At 41.4% G+C, this 15848-nt stretch overlaps 1 protein-coding gene and 1 long non-coding RNA gene across 2 annotated transcripts in view; one reads left to right on the top strand and one right to left on the bottom strand.

The window, feature by feature from the left end:
* pappaa (pregnancy-associated plasma protein A, pappalysin 1a) overlaps positions 1 to 15848 on the top strand; it is a 271059-nt gene that overhangs the window by 181308 nt on the left and 73903 nt on the right. The window contains exons 13-14 of the mRNA XM_034192054.1: positions 1124 to 1337; positions 7800 to 7974. Coding sequence (XP_034047945.1) covers positions 1124 to 1337; positions 7800 to 7974 — 389 coding nt within the window. The remainder of the gene's footprint in view (positions 1 to 1123; positions 1338 to 7799; positions 7975 to 15848) is intronic.
* Positions 7829 to 8558, bottom strand: LOC117529305. The gene is made up of 3 exons (XR_004565985.1): positions 8493 to 8558; positions 8247 to 8341; positions 7829 to 7935 (listed from the first exon to the last, which is right to left on the bottom strand). It is a non-coding gene; the product is annotated as an uncharacterized LOC117529305 (long non-coding RNA).

Here is a 15848-nt window from a genome sequence, read left to right as displayed (position 1 = left end):
GAAACATCTACGTAAAGCTAACCAGATGCCCATAATGTCCTATTGTATGTGTGGAGAGTTTAAAACAAACATTAAAATCTTAAAATGAATTCTAACACAAACTGAAAGCCAGTGGAGTGAGTAAAGTACAGGAGTAATATGCTCACATCTAGAAGTGTTCGTAAAAAGCCGAGCAGCAGCATTTAGCAGAAGATGGAGGTGTGACTGGATAACACCACCATATAGGGCATTACAATAATTAAGTCTGGAGCTGATGAAAGCATAAATGGCTGTCTCATGATCACATCTACTGAGAAGGAGCTCTGCTTTAGCTAGACGTAGACTTTAGACTTGCTTTGACAACAGAGTTTATCTATTGATCAAACCTTAAATGCCTGTCAAATATCACTCCCACATTCTCGACAGCTGGTTTTAAATAATTTGCCACAGAACACCAAAGTTTGAAGGTGCAGCCTTTGGCATGCCAGAATGTCCAAACACAAAGCTGTCTGTTTTACCATCATTCAGGTAAAGGAAATTTTGGGGCAGCCACTAATTTACATCATGAATACAATTTAATAATGATAATAAAGCATCGTTTCCATTAGTCCTCATAGGCAGATGCTAGTTTTGCAGATCATCTGCATAACAATTAAAGGACTGGTTGTGCTCAGCTATAATTGACCCCAACGGTAACATGTACAATAAAAATAGAATAGGCCCAAGAATAGAACCCTGTGGCACTCCAGAATAAAGTGTATAACACAATTAAATAATCACTTTTACAGCCAAGTCAAGAGAGGGTTTCATGAGCACTTCCAAGTCACTGAATACAGCTGCCAGGTGGATTGATTGTCTTGGCAAAGGTGAAGTGTTCACTCCCACAGATTTTACTAAATTTGAGAGCAAAATTCAAAGGAAATAAGCCCTTTGGGTGCATAGAAGTCCTATTTGATCTTTTATTTATGAAAAATGTAATTGTTGCATTTATTTTTTTGCTGAATATATTTAGCAGTAATCACACATATTTTTGCTAGAAAGACTTTTAGTTTTATTGTGTTTCCATTTACCATGGCCTGGACTTATATATTCCTACAATCTGTTTTGTCTTTTTTCATATTTATTCCAAATTTTCTCTCTGTAGGTGACTGGCGCCTGAGCTGCCGAACCAACCCTTTGGTGATACCAGTGAGCCATGACCTGTCATTGGCCTTCTACCACACAAAAGCTATCCTGATCACGTTTGTCTCTCAACTTGTAGCCATCTCTGGCATAGGCCTGCGCTCCTTTCAATCCTTCGACCCAATCACGATAAGTGGTTGCCAGAGTAATGAGATCTACAACCCCACAGGCCAGAGGTGAGGTCCAAAAATGAATTGGGAAAAGTAAGGTTACTGGTCAGGTCGATCTTTAAGCTCAGATCCCAGGTTGAGAACCAGGGGTTTCATTTTTCTTATTCATTATGTGTTTTTGAAAAATATATTTAACTGAGAAAAGTGTTAATAACACGATATGACTTACACACCTATAGATTAAATCTATGCGAAATGTTTTTTGAAGACTTTCGCTCTGGTGTGGATCATTGCTCGCCGGTTGGCTGGGTCCCCCTTGTTCTTCCCAGGTCTTCAAATTGATGGAGCAGCTCTTGAGATGGCACTTCAGGAGGTGCTTTTAACATGTCTCCTGCCCTCTTCTGGACCGATTTCCTTCACTCAGCTTGGAGTAGAAGATCTGCTTGAGAAATCGGCTGTCATCCAGCCTAACGTCGTGACCCACCCACCAAAACTGGTTCTTGATAATGATGCACTTGACTCTCTGGAGCTTGGCTTCATCCAAGATGGTGCTGTTGGAACAGTCATCTTCCCACCTAATATGGAGGATACTCCTCAGGCAGCATTGGTGGAATCGCTCAAGAATCTTTAGGTGGCGGTGGAAAGTGGTTGAGGTCTGATATTTGTGCAACAGTGTTGGCATGATGACAGCTTTGAAGATGAAGTTTCCGGTCTTGTGTCAAACATCCCTGTTGCTAAGAACACAGTCGCGAAGCCTCCTGAAGGCAGTTCCTGGACACTTGTGTTGGATTTGGATCTCGTTGTCGATGACGATGTTTGTTTCGGCTTTTTCATTTTAGTTCCATTGTGGTGGTGCACAGAGGCAAAATTACAAAAAAATGTTGTCACTCTCCAAATACTTACAGGCCAAAACTACTCACAAACAACCTGAAATCAGACCACACACAAATGCGAGCGGACGTACATTTTCAATTTTCGCGATGATCTAACAAGCCTTTCAATGCCATAAACAGCCTCATACACGAAGATGCACACAAACAAATGATCAACAACGCAACACAGAAAGAATGAACGGTCAGGGGATCTGTGCCGGGAGATACAGCTGTTTGTGGCTTTTGTTGTGTGCCAGTCAGACATCCAAGAGCAGCTAAATAGATTAAAACTGCTGTATATCTGCATCAGCCAGGAAATTGTGTGTTACCGCACACACACACAGGCCCATTTGCTTTCTCTGAGTTCTCTCTTTCTCTCTCTTTCTTTCTGACTTTCTATCACCGTGTTTCACATTTCTGCTTGAGAGGCTCTTGAAAACCTCACATCTGCAGACACGTGACTCCATATGTTGAATGTTGCGATGATCTCTCCACCATCATCCCATCCTCCCATATTCCCACTCTATCGCCCTTCTTCTCCTGCACTGCATCCCCTCTTTGACGCCGTGCTTTCATCATCTCTTCTTCCTTTCACATCATCCTGCGTTCCCCCGAACTCCTGCCATCTCTTCCTCCTCCTCCTCCTCCATAATTCTCCCCTTTCGGTGCCTCCTGCTCCTTTTCCCTCTCTTATTCTCCAGCATATTTCCCGTAATTCTTATTTCTCTGCAAAACACCACATCCTTTTTTCCCTGAGTTGTTAACAACAGGAGCTATTAACATGACTCAGTTTTATGTTGCGTACTTGTCCTGCAAATCTATATGCATTTTGTATGTTTTGTCGACTTTAACAATTAGCGCGATGTCATCAGTTGATCTGTTTTTGCTTTTCTTACACTCTTGCCGGTTTACTAACAGGTTTTGTTTGCAGCTGTACTGTCTTACATCAGTTCTAGGTTTATTCCAATCTCACTGATTTCACCGCGTTATAAATTTTCTCCACATGGTTCTACTTTTGCGCTCTGTTGTTCTTCACCGTTGTATTTTATTCGCTTCAGCGTGCTACATACTGTATTGTGTTCGTCATTCCTCTGTTCTCATTCACAGGGGAGGGAGGATTGTTTTCCAGGTGGTTAATTGTAATTTATGTCAGAAATTCCAGGGCGACTAGCAGAAAACCACAAAGAGATTTAGTTCCAAGCAAAAGTGTCTACAGAGAAGGCTCACAGGCTCTCCTGCCTGTCCTCAAAAAGCCTCCATGTATAAGGAGGTGTTGTGCTTGTGATTTTTTTTTCACCTGCTCAGCGTAGAATCTTAACAATATTTTTAATAGTAAGTGTTGAACTGCATTAAGAGTTTTCACCTCTTATGAACCTAAGGAGGATAATCTTACTGTAGGAGGTACAGTGAGGTGTGAAGGAGGAGAGGGAAAGAAAACAACATACAGTACTAGACAAAAGTGTTACACACACTCAAATGTTTTTTGTTCAAACATCTTGCATTTGCTTCCACTTTCCTCATCCAAAAATAAATTAATAAAATAAAATCGATGGGTCAACAGAGGTAGCACGGTTGATTAGTGATTAGCACTGTTGCCTCACAGCAAGAAGATCGCGGGTTTGAATCCCGTCTGAGGCCTTTCTGTGTGGAGTTTGCATGTCTCTCCATGTGTTTGCATGGGTCTCTCCACGTGCTCCAGCTTCCTCCCACATCCAAAGACATGCATGTTTGTGGAATTGAAAACTTTAAATTGACACTAGGTATGTGTGCGGGTGTGAATATGTTTGTTTGTCCATATGTGTCCCTGCGATAGACTGGCGTCCTGTCCAGTGTGTACCCCACCTCACACCCTATGACTGCTGGAATAGACTCCAGCCCCCCATGACCCTTAATTGGAGTAAGCGGTTATAGAAAATGGATGGATTGGCCAACAGAAAATCTAATTTTAAAATTTCCTAAATTCCTATTTTCTGTAAAAAAAAAAAAAAAGTTCCTTTGGGTGTCAGTCAGAGTCACCATATGTGTATATGGTGACTCTTTCACTCACACTGCCCCCTGGTTCACCCCTGAACTCCATAAAATGAAATCCCGAAAGCGCCAACTGGAGAGACTGTACAAAAAATCTGGTTTAACTGTCCATCTTCAAATGTATACAGACCACATCCAGCAGTACAATCTTGCCTTAAATTCAGCCCGGTCCAGCTACTATTCCACTGTCATTCATTCGGACTCAAAAAAAACCCAAATCCTTGTTCACCACCATCAACAAACTCCTTAAGCCTGTTGACAGCACTACATCCTCCTTTACAGTAACAAAATGCAACAGCTTTCTGTCTTTCTACCAATCTAAAATCAGTACCATCTACAGTTCCCTCAATCTCCCCTCAACCCACACTGCCCCTCCACCTGACTCGCCTCCCCCTAATAACACTCAGCATCTTTCACAGTTCATCCCCATCACTCCCCTGCAGCTCACTAAACTTATTACTGGGATGAAAACCCCAGCGTGCTCCCTGGATCCAATCCCCTCCCCTCTCATCAAAGCTTGTCTCCCATCCATTGCTCCCTTGATCACCACAATAATTAACTCCTCCCTCACCACTGGCTCCGTTCCACCGTCTCTCAAGTTAGCAGCTATTACACCAATTCTCAAAAAACCTGGTCTTGACTCCGACAACCTGGCAAACTTCCGGCCCATATCCAGCCTTCCTTTTCTGTCCAAAATCCTTGAGCGTGTCATAGCCTCACAACTTCAAACACATCTACTCTCAAATAGCCTATTTGAACCATTCAAATCCGGTTTCCGTCAAAAACACAGTACAGAAACAGCACTCCTCAAAGTGACAAACGACCTCCTCCTCTCCTCTGATGTTGGCCACCTCTCTATCCTCATCCTCCTGGACCTCACAGCTGCGTTTGATACTATTAGTCACTCCATCCTCCTCTCCCGCCTCAAGACCTCCCTTAACATCTCCGGCTCTGCTCTCTCATGGATTCAATCTTATCTCACCAACCGACAACAATTCATCAGCATAAATAACTGCTCCTCCTCCACTGCCCCCCTGTCACAAGGTGTCCCCCAAGGTTCGGTGCTTGGTCCTCTCTTATTTATTCTGTACATCCTCCCACTTGGCAACATCATTTGTTGTTTTGGTCTCCGCTTCCACTGTTATGCCGACGACATTCAGCTTTACATCTCCACTTCATCTGTCAACCCCAAAACCCAGTCCACCCTCACTACCTGTCTCAGTGGCATGAAAACTTGGATGTCACACAATTTTCTCAAACTCAACAGTGACAAAACAGACATAATAATCAGTGGTCCAAAAAACATCACAAAATCCGCTTCAAACTTCACCCTAAATCTTGACAGCACCACACTCACTCCTTCCCCTCTTGTCCGAAACCTTGGTATCCTCTTTGACCCCACCCTCTCATTTGAATCCCATGTTAAACAAATAACCCGGTCTGCTTTTTTCCACCTTAAAAATATCGCCCGTCTCTGCTCAGCTCTGAACTTCTCAGCCGCTGAAACCTTAATCCACGCATTCATTACATCCAGAATCGACTACTGCAATAGTATTCTCTATGGTACACCATCCAAAATGCTCAAGAAACTTCAGTATATCCAGAACTCTGATGCTTGACTCCTCACACAAACCCAGTCCCACCAACACATCACCCCTGTCCTCCAAGATCTTCACTGGCTCCCCATCCCTCAGCACATACAGTTTAAAGTTCTCCTTATCACCCTCAAAGCCCTCCACAACCTGGCACCTTCTTACCTCTCTGACCTGCTCCTGCCCCACACTCCATCACGATTCCTCAGTTCCTCCAACGCTAACCTCCTGTCCCTCCCCTGTAGGACCAAGCTCCGAACCTGGGGTAACAGAGCCTTCTCCATCGCCGCCCCCACCCTCTGGAACTCCCTCCCACAACAACTCCGTGACTGCTCCGAACTTTCCACCTTTAAATCACTCCTCAAGACCCATTTATTCAAGACTGCTTTTAATGTTTAACCTGTTTTAATGTTTTTTTTGTTTTGTTTTTTTTGCATTTTAACCCTATGTATTGTTATTTATTAATGTGTCTGTGAAGCGTCTTTGAGTTTCTAGAAAATCGCTATACAAATAAAATGTATTTTATATATATATATATATATATATATATATATATATATATATATATATATATACACAGTACAGTACCTTTAATCTGTGAGCATCTCTGTGAGATCGGGTTTTAAGGTTATGCTACTAGGCTATAAAATTGTTCACGGACTGGCACCTCCCTACATAGCTGATCTAATTAAACCCTACATACCGGCCCGGGCTTTGAAATTGCAGGATGCAGGACTACTTGTGTTCCTAGGGTGAATAAAAAGTCTGCGGGTCACAGAGCTTTCTCTTATCGTGCCCCTGTTCTGTGGAATCTCCCTGCATCAATAAAACAGTCAGATTCTGTGGAGACTTTCAAGTCCAGACTTAAGACGCACTTATTTTCCCTTTCATATGGCTAGCATATTGGCATATTACGTTACTATAATTTTTACTTTTTTACTCTTTTACTGTGCTTTTTAAAAAAATCTTTTAATTCATTTTATTTTGTTTTCTGAATTGTTTTGTGTGAAGCGCCTTGAGGCGACTCTGTTGTGATTTGGTGCTATATAAAATGAATAAACTGAATTGAATTGAGCAGCAGAGAGCGTAACATCAACCCACTCTGGAGCTTTCCTATTGAAAATTTGGCAAAATTTGATGCAGTCGCGCTGCTCCAGTCGTTCCGCCATTTCCTTGCAAAGAAAAAACGAGAGTCTACACCCATCCTCACACAAAGGCTGCTTACAAGCAAATGACGCAATCGACAGGCGTGAAAAAACACGCATGCGCACGAAGGTTCAAGGCTGGCTCATGCAAGCACACGTGATTCAAATCGATCAGGTTTTTGAAAAAATAAAAAGGTCGGATACTTTTCTAACAGACCTCGTATTTTGCTGCTTTTCATAATGTCTCAAAGTTTTGCACACTAGTGCAAGTAAGCAAAGAGTTCATTTTTAACAATGGGAAATGCATTAAAAAATAGAAGGAAAGCAGTAAAAATTGATCAATAGTGCACAATAGAGATTCCATTCTTACAGGAGTGAGTTTGACATCATTTCTCCAGACCTGTATTTCCTTACATACTCTCTGTTCTTCCCTTAACTTCTCTCTTCTCCTCATTCTCTCACTCTGATTTTCATAAGGAAACCCAATACTGTAGAATGTGGTGATCCAAGAGCATTAAATGTCTTCTCCATCAGGCTACCAACACAGCGCTATGGCCAAAGTCTGTTCCTGCAGCCTACACATGATATATCCTCAAACTGCACCATGCTCCTTTTCGTGCATATAGCAAATACAGCATATAACAAATCCAGGTGGTGTCCTGATTTGATATGTTAGACCATCATTGATGGATGAATGTGGTTAACTTCATACTTAGCATTTTTCTCTGTGAGGAAATACGGGACTGCGTCCACGTTTGCGTGTCTGCAATTTTATTTTATACGCAAAATTACAGTTGGATTAGATTTTAAATGTGTTATTTTTTCCCCCTCTCTCCATCTCTTCCACATTCCCCTTCCCTTTACCAACCACCCCCACACACTCCCTCGTAGTTGTGTACATTATTCGTGTGAAGCCATCGACTGCCAGGAACCCTTAATCCGCAATGCAGAGCTCAAGTGCAGTAGTCTCGGCCGCCAGTTCTTCAATGGAGACCGCTGCACCATCACCTGCAACTCCGGGTACGTCCTGCAAATCCACCAAGACGATGACATCATCAAAAGCCAGGTAAACAAGCAAAGGCAAGGGCTGCACACTCATTCAAATACACAAGCTGTGCGCACGCGCACGCACATGTACAAGCTGGAGAGCTCGCCACACACTAATGCGTAAACATTCGTGTGCAGTCAAAATGCATTTCAGCAGCACCTGCGTGCGAACTTGAGCTCGCCGATGCACGTGTGAGCATGCTGTGATGTGCAGACACACACATATGGCAGAGAAGTGACAAACATTCCACATCATTTCTCCGTTCTGCTCGCCGTCATTCATCATGTCACCTGCACGGCCTTTGGGGACGATGACATCATGAAGATCCAGGTAGAGGATGCGCTGAGGAGCGAAGGTGCTCCAGTCTCCTCCTCCTGCTGGCTGGCTGCACACATGCATGCACACATGTGCAAAGACACATGCACGCATATATGCACACACGCAGACATATGCACACATACATTCACATGCACACACCACTCACATTCCGTACAAGTGCAGATATAATAGCGTTCAGTCTCTTGCTGCACCGTCACCTCAAACAGTCACTTTGTGTTGTTACTCCGCCGGGACGATGACATCATTGCCTAGTGTCTGCTCCCTCTCCCTCCCTCATGCCGTCTCTGCTCCTTTTGCACACATTGAAGTCGCTGTTAAAGGGCAAAGATTTGCTACTGTTTTCACAGGCAGCACACATTATTGCATGCACGTAATCACACACAGAGTGTAGTCCAACATCGTCTGCTTAGTGCATTCAGGAGACCCGTGCACATGCATGTACATCGTGATTCGTGAGTAAACAAAAAACTTGACATCACATGATCAACATTTTTGGACTGATGCTGCGGAGGCGTTATCCTTCTCTGTGGCTCTTGTGAAGCTGTCTGCAACACAATCAATTAATGCTTCCTCAGAGAGACGGGAGGTTCACAAAACAAGGCACATTTTGTTTGTAATGTCTAATGCAGGACTTTCATGTGTGGATGTGATTTGTGCATATAACAAACCTGTATTTGTTGTAAACTGAAGGAAAGGAGCGATCGTGTCAGAATTTAAAAGCAGGGAAATCAAAGTTTTTTTTTCCCCCTGAAATTGTGACTTATTGGCACATTTGCAATAAACACACAAACAGAACGACAATAACATTTTAGGCAAACTGGAATTGTGATTTAATAATGTGGTGTTGGGGTGTTATAATATGTAATGATTTTTATATGTTGTATCAAAAGAAAATTATTTTAGAAGTGATGAAATATTTGTGTTCCAAAAAAAATTTCATGATTTTTTTCTCTTTCTTTTTCATTAAAAAAAGCTCTTTAGTTATCAAACTACAACCATCATTTGCAAATTTAAAAAACTTGACCTCTTTGTAGGTTTACTGCCAGTACGTGACAGCATGATAACATAAACAGTTTCCAGTGATCGCTCACTAATAAAATGATTGTAGATGATTGTTGTTAAATACAACCTGATTTTCTTATAAATTACGGGACACCTCGTAATGACATCAAGAAACAACATCAAAAGTGCTCGCAGAGCACAGCAATGCCACGTCCACATTGTTGGGGATCGGGCATGTCATAAAATGATAAATCGTCAGGTTTACTCGCAATAAAATAACTGAAGTCATTTCCACAAAACTGGCCATTTTCCTATACAGTTGTATGCAAAGGTTTGGGCACCCCTGATAATTTCCATCATTTTCCTTTATAAATCATTGGTTGTCTGGATCAGAAATTTCAGTTAAATATATCAATAGCAGACGAACACACTGATATTTGAGAAGTGAAATGAAGTTTCTAGTATTTACAGAAAGTGTGCAATAATTATTTAAACAAAATTAGGCAGGTGCATAAATTTGGGCACCCTTGTCATTTTATTGATTTGAATGCATTTAGCACTAATTATTGGAACACAAAATTGGTTTGGTAAGCTCATTGACCCTTGACAGCCTTACACAGGTGAATCCAATCATGAGAAAGGGTATTTAAGGTGGCCATTTGCAAATGTTTCCCCTCTTTGCATCTCTTCAAATGAGTTTCAACATGGGACCCTCTAAATAACTCTCAAAGATTGTACAACTTCATGGTTTAGGGCAAGGATATAAAAAGCTATCTCAGATATTTCAGTTGTCAGTTTCCACTGTGAGGAAGATAGTGAGGAAATGGAAGACTGCAGGCACAGCACCAGTTAAGGCCCGAAGTGGCAGGCCAAGAAAAATCTCAGATAAGCTGAAGCGAAGGATGGTGAGAACAGTCATAGTCAACCCACAGACCTACTCCAAAGACCTACAACATGATCTTGTTGCAGATAGTGTCTTTGTGCATCGTTAAACTATACAGCGCACTTTGCACAAAGAGATGCTGTATGATGCTGTAATACAGAGAAAGCCTTTTCTGAGTACATGCCACAAACATAGTCGCTTGAGGTATGCTAAAGCATATTTGGACAAGCCAGCTTCATTTTGGAATGAGGTGCTGTGGACTGATGAAACTAAAATTGAGTTATTTGGACATAACAGGGTGCAGTATGCATGGCTGAAAAAGAACACAGCATTCCAAGAAAAACACTTGGTACCTACAGTAAAATTTGGAGGTGGTTCCATCATGCTGTGGGGCTGTGTGGCCAGTGCAGGTACTGGGAATCTTGTTAAAATTGAAAGTCACATGGATTCCAGTCAATATCAGCAGATTCTTGAGAACATTGTTCTCAAGAATCTGAGAACAATGTTCTCAAGTATCTGGATAATAATAATGGAGTGACAAACTTGAAGTTGCACCGGGGCTGGATCTTTCAACAAGACAACAACCCTAAACACTGCTCAAAATCTACTAAGGCATTCATGCAGAGGAATAAGCACAACATTCTGGAATGGCCATCTCAGTCCCCAGCCCTGAATATTACTGAAAATCTGTGGTGTGATTTTAAACCGGCTGTCCATGCTCGGAAACAAACCTGAAATGTTTTGTAAAGAAGAATGGTCCAAAATACCTTCAATCAGAATCCAGACTCTCATTGGAAGCTATAGGAAGTGCGAAGCTGTTATTTCTGCAAAAGGAGGATCTACTAAATATTGATGTATTTTTTCTTTTGGGGTGCTCAAATTTACAGAAAGTGTGCAATCGTTCTTTAAACAAAATTAGGCAGGTGCGTACCTGCATAATTTTGTTTAAAGAATGATTGCACACTTTCTGTAAATCCTATAAACTTCATTTCACTTCTTAAATATCACTGTGTTTGTCTTCTATATGACATATTTAACTGAAATTGCTGAGACAAACAACCAATGATTTAAAAGGAAAATCATGGAAATCATCAGGGGTGCCCAAACTTTTACATACAACTGTATATTAATTTATATATTAACCTCAGCCTCTAACCTTTGCTGTTTACCGCAGTGGTTTAGTGGTTAGCACTATTTCCTCAAGGTAAGAAGGTGCCGGGTTTCCTTCCGAGCTGGTTCTTTCTGTGTGGTGTTTGCATGTTCTCCCTGTGTTTGTGTGGATTCCCTCCAGGTGGTCTGGCTTCCTGCAGGTTTGGTGATTTGGTGACTCTAAATTGACCGTAGCTGTGAGTGAGAGTGTGAATGTGTTTGTCTGTCTATATATGTCGGCCCTGTGACAGACTGTTGGCAGTATCCAAGGTGTACCCTGCCTCTTGCCCAATGACTGCTGGGATAAGATCCAGCAACTGCACCCCCCACCCCGCCCCTTCCCTTTAACCCTTAAGTGGAATAAGTAGGTTTAGAAAATGGATAGATTGATGTACAGTTTGAGCTTAAACCAGAATCCCAAAGAAACAAAAAACCTGTAAGTATTATTTGGAATTTGAATCTACATATATCCTTCCAGAAATAGTTCTTACTGTTCAGCTTCACTTTCCTTGGACTGATGTGAGAGTGGTCAAGCACTTATCCACACAACTTTTTCCCAGTCAGCCTTTTGAAAGACTAATGTTTCACACAAGTTTTTGTATTTGAAGAGTTGATTGATTCTGTCTAAAAACTGCTTGACTAACATGCAACCTTCACACCATGTGCAATCCATAATGGATCCAAACCTTTTTAGTTCAACAGTTTGGATCTAAGATCAAAGATGATGTGACCAATGGAAAGGTGCACACAAGGGGCAATTGAAAAGTTTTGAGCCTGGCTCAGAAAATGTAGGGTGTGTTTTTGCATTCTCTGAGAAACCAACATTTGTCGAGAATGTGTGAGATTTTGACTCACTGGGTGCAATGTTGAGAAATGGTTTCTCAGAATGGAAAAGATGGAGAATCATGCCATGCTTTTTCTGGGTCAGGCTCAAAACTTCTCAATTGTCCCTCCTATATGACTTCATATTAGTATTTAACAACAACCACTGGTGCATTTTTATCCTCACAAGCCATTCTAAATATCCCCCATATATAAATAGTGAGTCTATATTTTGACCTTGCCTGTGAATGTGAACAGAAATAATTTCCTTAGCCTCAAATATTTAGTGTTGCAGTGTAAAACTCAAACCATTTGAGGAAACCGATTGCCTTAAACCATTTGAGTTTGCCAACTTAAATAAATTAATTTAAAAAAATTTAATTGTTAACGTTTTAGTAACGTAACAATTTATAGTTAATTAAACTTGTGCAAATCTAGTTTATGTTTTTCAATAAAAAGTGACAAATAAATTTCCGCCTAAAAAAATTGCATTACATTTTGGATCTTTTTTTTTTTATGCATTCTTTGGTTTACTTGTTGACTCTGCGTTGTGTTGTTATGACTCCGCCCATTCGCTCCCCTCGTGACGTGAACTCACGATCTCCGGCATGGAAGTCGGACTCTCTAACCAGAAGGCTAAAACCCAGGACTCTGGCCTTGTGACTAGAGAATTCTTTTAAGCTGTTGGAAGTGAGCTTTACTAAATACATATGCACAGCGACACCTTCCCTTACATAAACTCAATTAAAATGAGTGAATGGAATGCAATGGAAATACATCACCAACACTTAAATGCCCCCAAACTTTAAATGCACTTAAAGGAACTGAGTTGTTATGACAACAATTCATTTTTGAGTTAGTTTAATTAATGGAAATGAGTGACTATAGGTTTTTTCAAAGTATGAGTTACATTAACTTAATTATTGTATTAAAATGGAATGTTATGTTTCACAGTGTGCCACAGTTACTTTGAAAAGTTACTTTATTAGTTACTTTACACATATACTTTTTTACACTTCATTCGCAGCTTTATGCAGTTACTTTATTAGCAGCTGCTGACAACTTGTAACTCTAAGTAATGTAACTAATAAGGTAACTAGTAATCTAACTTGGTTACTTTTAAGATTGAGTAATCAGCAAAGTAACTAATCAGCAAAGTAACTAATAGTTACTTTTCTGAGTACTCAATCTTTAAAGTAACCAAGTTAGATTACTATTTATTTATTTGTTACATTCAAAATGAATGAAGCAATGAAGTAACTGTATAAAGTAACTTTAAAATGTAAGTGTTTAAAGTAATTATACTCAACAAAAATATAAACGCAACACTTTTGGTTTTGCTCCCATTTTGTATGAGATGAACTCAAAGATCTAAAACTTTTTCCACATACACAATATCACCATTTCCCTCAAATACTGTTCACAAACCAGTCTAAATCTGTGATAGTGAGCACTTCTCCTTTGCTGAGATAATCCATCCCACCTCACAGGTGTGCCATATCAAGATGCTGATTAGACACCATGATTAGTGCACAGGTGTGCCTTAGACTGTCCACAATAAAAGGCCACTCTGAAAGGTGCAGTTTTGTTTCATGGGGGGGGGGGGGGGGGGGGGGGGGGGGATACCAGTCAGTATCTGGTGTGACCACCATTTGCCTCATGCAGTGCAACACATCTCCTTCGCATAGAGTTGATCAGGTTGTCAATTGTGGCCTGTGGAATGTTGATCCACTCCTCTTCAATGGCTGTGCGAAGTTGCAACGATGAACTGGAGTCAGGTCGAGACCCCGATGAGGACGACGAGCATGCAGATGAGCTTCCCTGAGATGGTTTCTGACAGTTTGTGCAGAAATTCTTTGGTTATGCAAACCGATTGTTTCAGCAGCTGTCCGAGTGGCTGGTCTCAGACGATCTTGGAGGTGAACATGCTGGATGTGGAGGTCCTGGGCTGGTGTGGTTACACGTGGTCTGCGGTTGTGAGGCTGGTTGGATGTACTGCCAAATTCTCTGAAACGCCTTTGGAGACGGCTTATGGTAGAGAAATGAACATTCAATACACGAGCAACAGCTCTGGTTGACATTCCTGCTGTCAGCATGCCAATTGCACGCTCCCTCAAATCTTGCGACATCTGTGGCATTGTGCTGTGTGATAAAACTGCACCTTTCAGAGTGGCCTTTTATTGTGGACAGTCTAAGGCACACCTGTGCACTAATCATGGTGTCTAATCAGCATCTTGGTATGGCACACCTGTGAGGTGGGATGGATTATCTCAGCAAAGGAGAAGTGCTCACTATCACAGATTTAGTCTGGTTTGTAACAATATTTGAGGGAAATGGTGATATTGTGTATGTGGAAAAAGTTTTAGTTCTTTGAGTTCATCTCATACAAAATGGGAGCAAAACCAAAAGTGTTGCGTTTATATTTTTGTTGAGTGTAATAAAGTAACTTTTCAAAGTTACTGTGGCAACAGTGAATATCAGCCATAAATGATCACTTGCCATTCAAAATATTCGAAACAACTCTTATTTTATTATTCATGCTTAAGAATCTTAATCTAATTGGTTCTTTGTGGGTTTGAGTACATTTTTTGACTAATAAAAAAAGTGAGTAATACACATCATCGTGAGCAAAACAAATATTAACAACAGTATTTGACTCGGGCACATAGTCAATAATGATCAATCGGTGTGATCACCTTGCCATTACAGTTTTTTTAAGCTTTCTTGTTTTTTCAATGGTATCAGACAAAGTCCTGTACCAAAATCCTGAACATAATCCTGAAAAAGCATGACAGTGATACAAAAACTACAATGCAACATTTAGCTGCTAAATTCTGATGCTGTTTAAGTTAGTCAGCAGTAGGTTGCTTCCTTAAATCAGCACAGCTGAGTAAACTGACAGCAGCTGGAAGTACAAAGAAAAAAGACGCATGAATCCTGTCCTCGTTAACGAAGAGACGTCAGCGCATCATTATGGATGCTGATGCCGAATGATATTGCCGATCCTGATATCTTTGCAGGAGAATGAAAGTCCTTAGGTTCCTGGTGCGTCCTGTGTTGTGAGACTTGGATGCAAACCAGTGACCTAAAGCAACAAATGGATAACTTTGATCTTTGGCCTCTTCTGAGGATCCTTGGATACAACTGAAATGACTTTGTATAAAATGAAAGGTTGCTTATTAAGACTGACTACGTTTACATGCAGCCAATAACCCTTTCATAACCCTTTCATAACCGGAATATTAGCAATAACCCGGTTACGCACGGCCATGTAAACACCCGCAAAAACCCGAATATGCTCATATTCCGCTTTTTAAAAACCTGAATAAGACCCCTGGGTTACTCCTTTTCTAACCCGAATATCAGGTCATATAAACGCGCATCGGGATATCCCCATAGAAAGGAACATTATTTTGTGTTCTGCGCATGTCCTATCCACAAGGAATCTTGGTCTTTTGAGTACGGCAACTACTTGTATGCAGCGTGCGCAACCCACCGGACACCCCAGAAGTAGAGATAAACAGCGCATTGTGCTCTGCGTCCTTATCAGGCGGGCGGGTCATGGCACCAGTCGGCATCACTGCATTTGCTCTGACTGCCTCAGATGCGCTTACTGAGTCTGCAGGCTCGGTAAGCGCCGCAGCGGGTTACTCACACCGCCCCCCTCTCTGCTGTGCGGAGCTGCGCCAACTCTGGC

This window comes from Thalassophryne amazonica, chromosome 17 (genome assembly GCF_902500255.1).
Source record: "Thalassophryne amazonica chromosome 17, fThaAma1.1, whole genome shotgun sequence".
Lineage (NCBI taxonomy): Eukaryota > Metazoa > Chordata > Actinopteri > Batrachoidiformes > Batrachoididae > Thalassophryne > Thalassophryne amazonica.
This window is presented reverse-complemented; position numbering and strand designations above follow the sequence as displayed.